Source organism: Mastacembelus armatus, chromosome 10, assembly GCF_900324485.2.
Source record: "Mastacembelus armatus chromosome 10, fMasArm1.2, whole genome shotgun sequence".
Taxonomy (NCBI): domain Eukaryota; kingdom Metazoa; phylum Chordata; class Actinopteri; order Synbranchiformes; family Mastacembelidae; genus Mastacembelus; species Mastacembelus armatus.
Genome location: NC_046642.1, coordinates 28,927,935 through 28,937,589, shown reverse-complemented (window position 1 = coordinate 28,937,589; position 9,655 = coordinate 28,927,935). Strand labels below are relative to the sequence as shown.

Here is a 9,655-nt window from a genome sequence, read left to right as displayed (position 1 = left end):
GGGGTCTGAATACTTTCCTAACCCACTGTAAGTTGCACTGCAACCCAGAGGAACAGTTATGCTGGGGGGCCAAAAAAAAAAAAATGTCATGTTGAACCTGTCCTAGGATACCTGGGCAAAATCAGGCCACTCCCCTTGGCCTTATTCTTGCACTCTGCTCAACTGACAATGCTGTTAGCTTTTAGGAAGGTAATGCAGGTCATGGATATGGCCTCTCACCTTTGAGTTTCCTCTGTGTGCCAACCAAGTACTCAGGTGCCAAACCAATGTTTATAAAGTAGGTTTCCTTAAGGCTGTATTTAAAGCTGCAGTAAATCAGATTTTTATATTAACCTCCTAGGACCTGGCATCCACATACATGGACATCACATTTTTCATTGTCTGCACCATAATACTTATACCACACTTCTCCATCTCCAAACTCACTTTCTCTATCACTCACACACACACACACACACATATCTCATTAGAAATATTATGACTGACATCAAGGTTGTACACAAATTACAAGTGCTTCATGTTCAAAGATAATATCTGGTTGTTATATTTATTGGTTCCACCTAACCCCAAATAGCTAGAAGAAATCTAAAATGCAAGCCAAACCAAAGCTCTGGTCTTAGGAGGTTAATGATGTATCCAATGATTACGGTATTAGTAATGTAATATAATTCACAAATCTTTCCACATTCAAAAGCATTCTGATGATTCTGCTATTGTTGCATGTATCAGGAAAGGACAGGAATGGTCAAACAATGGCCTGATAAAATCCTTCAGTGCCTGCAGTAAAACACTGACTCCTACTGACTCCTGTTGTATACCTCTAAAACAGGGGTGTCAAACGTACGGCCCGTGGGCCAGATCGGGCCCGCAAACGGGTTTAATCCGGCCCGCGAGACGATTTGAAGTTTAAATTAGCTGCAATTTTTCAATGAAAGAAACTGCTGTTCTAAATGTGTCCACTGGGTGTCGCAATAGCAATTATGTTAAGCAGGCAAACTGTTTATACCGGGGCTGAGCAAGAAGGCCTATACCTGTCAGCTGGCCTGGGACTAGCTGCCTTGTCGTTCTGCCTATTAAATCTTCTACTTCGAACATTACGCGCTTCAGTAGTTTTTACCTCCGTTTGTATGGTGTGGTGAGTTAGCTCAGGATTAAGATGTGGAAATGAGAAGCAGCAGAGAAGCATCTGAGGTGGACAACACCTCACTGTGATGCAGGACGAAACAATACAAGAGCACCTTCATCCCCACTGCCATCAGGCTAAACAACACCTTAATCAATGGCAGATGAGTAATTAACAGGAATTGGACTGACTATGGCAGCATGGTGGCTTGGTGGGTAGCACTGTTGCCTCACAGCAAGCATTACTCTTTATAAAATCAGTGACATTTTCCTTTTCGATATACTAATGAACTGTTTTATATATGTTTGCCTTTCCTTATTAAAATAATTACACTAGAATATTTTACTCCACAGGACGTCACTGTCAATCTTTCTAGTGTTGCGCCATTTTCCTGAGAACTCTTGGGTAATTAAATATTTGTCATTGGCTGAGTATCCTGGTATCTCTAGTCTGCTTTTATACAGATATTAATGACTTTGACCTTAAATTCCCTCCAGTGTCCTCATCTTAAATGTGATTTGGTAAACTATATGGCTTGTTTCCACCTGAGCAGCAAACTTTTTTCTTTTCTCTCACACCTCTGCCACTGCTGTTTGGTGGTAAGGGAGGAATGTGCAGAAGCTGATCCTGTATGTACTTGCCCCTCAGTACAGAGTGAAACCTGACTTCCAATTACACAATATAAAAAGGAACATAACTGAGATTCCCACGGTTCCTGGAAAACCTGGAAACCCCCACATAATAGCTTTCCAGCTCCAGATAACACCTTGGTATTTACAGAAGTCACTTGAAACTTGTGATTTTGAGTCAAAAGTTCTACTCCATCTCGGAGTCCTAACTCAGTCCTATTTTAATACACATAAAAAAGCCATTCAAAGTGATTTGCACTTCCCAGGGATATCATTACCTTTTTTGGTTGTGAATAAGAAATATTAAATCCATAAACCTAGTTCATGAAAAAGGAGAGCAGAAGTTTTCTTCAGTATAAAACAAATCCAGTGATATTTGTCTGTACATCCCTGAGAAGACTGTGAAACCACTGTTAAATGGGGACAATTTCTCAAAATGGCAAGAAATGTAACCTAAACGCATGGCTTGACAGAGAATATCAGTCAGAATATCTGCAACATTAGTGGCAGCTGGCATGTGAAAACAGACAGAGATGATTAACACCACTATCCAGGAATATCCAAATATTAATACAAAATAGAAAATTTAAATACAATTTAAAATGAAGGCAAGTTAAAATTACCCAAAGAATCTCAGTGGAGGTTAAGAAGCTTTTTCCACAAATATGTACAAAACTGTTTGAAAAATGAAATGAAATGAAAAATGAAAACACAATTCGTTTCATTTCTCTCCACACAAGGTTAGTTTTACTTTTGTCAATAATCACTCACAAAAATAAACAACAGAAGTTACTAAAATGTCTGGAAACGGTAATTAAGTAACAAATGATTTGTGTGTGTCTTGGACTGAATCATTATTTGCTCATGGGTAGCTGCAATAACTTTTCAATTTATCCAATTAGCAAACAATGAAGGACCCAAACTTTGCATTTGCCACACCTGGTTGCTTTCACTGAGTCATCTGGTCTTTCTGTTCTCCTAGCAATGAAGTAAGCCTTTTGACAACACCCCCACTCGGAGGATCCACCCTGATTTATGGAATTAATCTCAACTTTCAGAACACATACTGTTACTAGTATATAAAAGTTGTAGATATAGCAGGTACAGTAATACAGTAAGGAGGCTTGCTATAAGCAGTTAATCATGCTGGAACCTGATGTCCAGAGATACAGATATAAACTGCTGACATTACACAGTAAAACAAACTGGCTCATCAAAACATTTTAAATTTATATGATTTAAAATCTATGACATTTGCAAGTAGACTATGATTAGCTATTACCCTGCCATTGTATGTTTATACAGGGCTCAAAATTAGAAGTCAGTGAAATTACTGGGAATTACAGTGGGGTGCTATATTTGGGACCTCAGCATATGTCAAGGACAAAGAAAATGCATAGTTTTTTGTAGATTTTTTATCTCTTTTGACTGTCTTCTATTAGTTATGAAAAACATAGTTATTTCTGAATGTTATAAAATATAGAGTTTTGTTCAGGGCAGCATTGTGGATGAGTGGTTAGCACTGTTGCCTCACAGCAATAAGGTTGTGGGTTCACAATCTGACCTTTCTGTGTGGAGTCTGCATGTTCTCCCTGTGCTTGTGTGGGTTTTCTCCAGGTACTCTGGTTTCCTCCCACAGTCCAAAACCATGTATGTCAGGTTGATTGGTGACTCTAAATTGCCCATAGGAGTAGGTGTGAGTGTGTGAGGTTGTTTGTCTCTATGTGGCCCTGTGATGGACTGGGGACCTGTCCAGGGTGGACCCCTGCCTTTCACCCAAAGAGAGCTGGGATAGGCTCCAGCAGGTCCCTGGGACCCTGGTTAAGGAATAGTTATAGATAATGGATGGATGGGTGGATGGAGTTTTGTTCAATATGGTATACTGCAAGTAAGAAAGCTCTTTAACTAACTTTAACTAGTCACACTAGGACAAGTTAGATTTAGAAAGTGTGTACTGGTACTGTATATATTTCCATAGTGACACAATCTGTATTCTAGATGTGTGTGTGTGAAATGTTAGTGAAAATAAATAAATAAACATGCAAGACACTCTCCTGTTTAAGAGCATTTGAGCTCTTCCTTCCTTCATCAGATTATTACACCAAACTGCAATGACGACTAGGTCAGAGACACTACAATCTTCACAGCTGGACAGGCTGATGTCAAAGGTTACACTTATGGCAGTGATTTAGCTATTTTACATAGGGCCTATTCATGTAAATTTTATCACACACAGCATCATCAGATAAAAACAGTTTCACACAATTACAGAATTAACCCACCATTAAGGAATACATGAAAATATATAACTTCCAGACTTAGAGTGCTGTTTGTAAACTCAGGCCCTTTGGCCCAGTGAGCTACATTGGGTAGAATAAGCCTACAAACCTTGTCCAGCTCCCATCAGCCTGCCTCCCTTACATTGTGCTTATCCCCCCCCCCAGCCTGCAGCCAAGAGAAAGAGGCCAATGTTCCCTCACAAGACCTGGATGAGAGCCACTCTGCCATGCTGTCCTCCTTGGTGCACCTCATGAAGAATGCCAACATTCATTGTACCCTAACTCCTCACCACCTTTTTGAACAGAAGGTTTAGCTGGCTACCCTCAGCTTGCATCTCAGGGTGGAGTCTCATATTCCCTGCTTCAGGAGTTCTTTCACCATTTCCATTTCACCCACCTGTCTTTAGCTTCAGCTCTCCATGCATATTCACCCATCCTTCCATGTCTTCCAAGTAAAGCCTGTCAAGGAGAGTATGCTTGCATTAGCAATATATATCTATATATATATATATATATATAGATATATATATATAGATATATATTGCTGTTATAATGCAATTTGAAGAAGGAAATATAGGTGGACATTTTTTCAGGCAATATGGTAAGCAGCTAATTTGTTAAAGTAATTGATAACTGTAGCCTACACATGATAAAAGTAAAAGTGGTGATTAAGTTTGACAATAAGTTGTGACTGTGGGTAAGCTTACAAAATACTGTACTCAGTACTACATCCAGGAATTTATACCTGCCATTTACACCTGCTGTCATTAGTAGAATGCATAACATACTGAATGTAACTAGTTACTGTTGTTTGAGTAAAATTTGATAAAAACTAGGATGACCAGCTGTTTAGGGAAATTACTGAGACTAATCTTCTATGAATTTTTGAATGATTTAATGATAAATCAACTCTGCAAAGCTTGCCAACACTTTACCAATGTCTGTTCCTTTTAACATAATCTACCGTTCGGCTTGATTATGACATGTAATCTGTGATAAATCTTGTTAATCCTATCCTATCCAGACCCATACATTGAATGGAAACAGGAAGCAGGGGTGGTGATTTTGAATACAAGTGTGATGAGTGAAACAGTCTTTGCTGTGTCACGATTACTTGCAACAGGAGTGAAATACGTCACTTCACTGAGCTGAGTCACAACTCGTTCTTGAGAAGAGGCAGGACTCCAGTGATAAGTAATGGGCTGGAGAGAAACAGACTGAGGGTGGGAGGGACTATAGAAAATCACACACAGGATACAAAATCAGAGAGGCAAAGGGTAGGTACTAGTGACTTTATGGTGAGAGCCTTGTGAGTGGGGGCATGAATGGCAATGAGAGAGAGAGAGAGAGCAAGGCAAAGAGTGAGCAAGAGAAGGAGGCGTGGGGGGTGATGGGGGTTGAGCAGTAGTGAGGAGTGTGTAAAGAGGTCTTTCCTCCCTGAAACCTAATTTTACTCTGTTTTGTATTTTCACCTGCACAGGCTAAGTGGGTTTGTGCTATACCCAAAAGTCAGGACCTAAGTACAATACACTCCATTTCAAAAAAGAGACACTTTGCGTGTGTGTTAGGCAGTGTTCAAGAAGATGACCAACAGGACTACATCTCCTCAAAAAGATGGAAGAGTTGGACTAAATGGACATACATTTTCCCAAAATGGGACTGTGTCAGATTCTGGTGGAAAACTACAAGATGGGGACAACAGGAAGGTAGGCCTAGGAAAAAAGGTGACCCTCCTCCGCGGGATCTCCATCATCATTGGAAGCGTTATTGGAGCTGGGATATTCATCTCTCCAAAGGGCATTCTAAAGAACTCAGGCAGTGTAGGAATGTCACTAATAGTATGGCTTGCCTGTGGTATACTGTCACTCTTTGGTGAGTTACTACACAGATTTCTCAGAAATGGGGAAGTTGTCTAGCTATGATGATTGGGAAAAATTCCAGTGTTACTAAATGCATACACATACACATATTATTTGTTAAATACTCACTCAGAAGGAATGAAAAAAATAAATACACACAAGGTAGGTCAGAAGTATATCTAATAAGAACAACTAATTAATTCACCAATAAGTAAGGCAAGCAAAACAAATAAAACCGCCTTACTATAAATATACTTAAACCAGTTTTTTTCATATCTGACTTTATAACTACTAAGGTTACACTCTGTATTCATGTTAGTTCTTTCTAAAGAGTTTTTTTCTTAGCAGTAAAAAAAGTTTTTATACATATGTCATAGTTTATTTTGCTGTGTTGTGTTGCTGATTTTCCCTTTAACTAAAGTTGTTCTATATTTCAGTGTTTTGGCCTAAAAATACAAATTGTACAGGACATCTTGTGTATGACGTGTATAGTAAAATGAGGATTTAATCTTTATTATCACTGTCGCTATAAATTTAAAGGCAAAAGCCTTATACTCTATGCACTGATTTACTTGCTCTTAAGACAGCATTCATAATATATTTTTAAAGAGTGTAACATGCCTGTAATGACCTATTTTGCAGCTGTTATACAGAAATGTAAATATTAACATTGTCAGAAAACAAATATTAATGGTGGCAACGTTGTGTGTCACCTCAATTCTGTGAACTGCAATCTAATCCCTAATAGTCACAGAAATGTTGGTTAAGAGCAGAATTTTAAAAACACGCAATACATGAATTAGGAATAATATTTCTCAGTGTGTTAAGCTGCTGCTGAGACTAAGTGAATATGTGCACTGTTCAGACCGTAAACCATGTTGAGGCAAATTAGTTATTTTACTCAAAATTTTTCTTGACTTCACAAATCAGGGCTGAGAGTTGAACAGACTGGTCACACTATAAACCATATTAACCGCAGGCAGGTGACATTAATTACATTGATTATGTCTGGGCTATACTAGGCAGCAAGTGAAAGGTCAGATCTTGAAGTTGATGTGTTGGAAGCAGAAAAAATGGCCAAAATGTGGTCGCTAGACAACTGGGTCAGAGCATCTCCCAAAATAGCAGATGTAGGACAACCTTGTGAACTGCGACAGGATCATGAGGGTTAAGTTTAGCTGGCTGTCTTAATGCTGCATATGATGGAGAGGTGGCAGAACACACATTATCACAGCTCACTGTGTATGGGGCTGAGTAGCTGCTAACTGGTAATAGTTGTTTACTTTGTGACCTGGCTTAGTGTTTTGTGTCCAAGGTCACTTACTCATATCTTGTAGTCATAGTGTGTGTGTCTAACAAGTAACACAGTTACACAGTCTCAGAATTTCAACTAAAAGAACTCTCCTTTACACCCAACAATAATAATACTAATAATACTAATAATAAATGCTGCAAAAGCTCTGGGGAAACTGATTAATTGAACTGAACACATCAATAAAATGTTCAAGCTTTTTTTTTTTGGTGCCAAAATATCTGTGCTTGTGTAACCAAATATTTACAATATTGTTTTACAATATTGTAAATATTTGGTTAAGGTTAGGTAATGTTTTGGGCTGTTTTAAAAAGCCCAGACTGGTGATCCAACTTTTCTTCACAAACAAAAAAAAAATATATATATTCTCACTGAACCAGACACCATTTTTACTTCTCTACCTCAACAAAACTGAAAACACATTATAATATACCGAAAGGACAGTGTATAAATGTAAATTATAAAAGTTAAGATAGAAAAACAGCATCTGAAGAACAATCCTGAAGCTATGCAGATCCTTATAGTGCAGCATATCCTTAAGATCAAAAGTATTTGCACTGTAATAAAAAGTCTGAGCACAATATCCTTGTCCTTCCTGAACTCCTTCCCTGCTTCCCATAATTCATATTCCCTAAACTCGTAATCACAATTTGTCCACCAATATATTTCCTTCTTAAGTTATGGGCTGAAACATTGAAATGCTCCCGCAGTAATATATTGTACTCATCATAGACCTCGGGAGGGACTGTACACTTCTATGAATGTGGATGTGAGAGTTTAACAGCCCTGGTACTGTTCTGGGCCTATGTTCTTGTTCTCAAACCAATCCTAATCTGTCACCTCTGTCACTGCAGGAGCCCTGTGCTACGCTGAGCTGGGGACCTGTATTAAGAAGTCTGGTGGACATTACACTTATATAATGGAAGCCTTTGGACCCCAGATGGCTTTCATAAGGCTGTGGGCTGATCTTGTTGCTATAAGGTAATGACTGCCCCGTTAACTTAAGTTTATTGACCTAAACTTAAATTTAATGCTCCACTACTTAAAACTTAATTAATACTTGTGTATTAGCAGTGGATGTAATAAAAGATTTTTTTAAAAAAGTACTGTGAAATGTGAACATTTATAACAAATTAACAAAATTGTGTTTCACGTCAGTTCTATAAAGCATTTTTAACATTCTATTTAGCGTTTACTGTTTTGGTTGAGTCTCACAGTTCTCATGGACCAGGAACAGGTAGCATCAGTGAAAAAGATCTGTTAAAACCACTGTCCACTACCTGCTCAGCAGCAAACAGCAGACAGGAATGGAGCCAATCATAACTGACATTGCGCAAGAAATGGCTCACGACGGGCAGATCCATCCATCTTCTTCCGCTTATCCGGGGGGTCGCGGGGGTAGTATCCTAAGCAGGGACACTCAGGCTTCCTTTTCCCTGGACACTTCCTCCAGCTCTTTCAGGGGGGACACCGAGGCGTTCCCAGGCCAGCCAGGAGACATACAGTGGGTACGGAAAGTATTCAGACCCCTTTAAATTTTTCACTCTTTGTGTCATTGCAGCCATTTGCCAAAATCAAAAAAGTTCATTTTATTTCTCATTAATGTACACTCAGCACCCCATCTTGACAGAAAAAAAACAGAAATGTAGAAATTTTTGCAAATTTATTACAAAAGAAAAACTGAAATATCACATGGTCATAAGTATTCAGACCCTTTGCAGTGACATTCATATTTAACTCACATGCTGTCCATTTCTTCTGATCCTCCTTGAGATGGTTCTGCTCCTTCATTGGAGTCCAGCTGTGTTTAATTAAACTGATTGGACTTGATTAGGAAAGGCACACACCTGTCTATATAAGACCTTACAGCTCACAGTGCATGTCAGAGCAAATGAGAATCATGAGGTCGAAGGAACTGCCCAAGGAGCTCAGAGACAGAATTGTGGCAAGGCACAGATCTGGCCAAGGTTACAAAAGAAATTCTGCAGCACTCAAGGTTCCTAAGAGCACAGTGGCCTCCATAATCCTCAAATGGAAAAAGTTTGGGACGACCAGAACTCTTCCTAGACCTGGCCGTCTAGTCAAACTGAGCAATCGTGGGAGAAGAGCCTTGATGAGAGAGGTAAAGAAGAACCCAAAGATCACTGTGGCTGAGCTCCAGAGATGCAGTAGGGAGATGGGAGAAAGTTCCACAAAGTCAACTATCACTGCAGCCCTCCACCAGTCGGGGCTTTATGGCAGAGTGGCCCGACGGAAGCCTCTCCTCAGTGCAAGACACATGAAAGCCTGCATAGAGTTTGCCAAAAAACACATAAAGGACCCCTAGAATATGAGAAATAAGATTCTCTGGTCTGATGAGACCAAGATTGAACTTTTTGGCATTAATTCTAAGCGGTATGTGTGGAGAAAACCAGGCACTGCTCATCACCTGCCCAATACAATCCCTACAGTGA

General features: G+C 39.3%; 1 protein-coding gene across 1 annotated transcript in view; it reads left to right on the top strand.

Annotated features, from left to right (window-relative positions):
• The first annotated feature begins 5,373 nt into the window (after positions 1–5,373).
• Positions 5,374–9,655, top strand: part of slc7a11 (solute carrier family 7 member 11) — a 35,691-nt gene continuing 31,409 nt past the window's right edge. The window contains exons 1-2 of the mRNA XM_026330852.1: positions 5,374–5,903; positions 8,057–8,183. Coding sequence (XP_026186637.1) covers positions 5,615–5,903; positions 8,057–8,183 — 416 coding nt within the window. The 5' untranslated portion in view covers positions 5,374–5,614. The remainder of the gene's footprint in view (positions 5,904–8,056; positions 8,184–9,655) is intronic.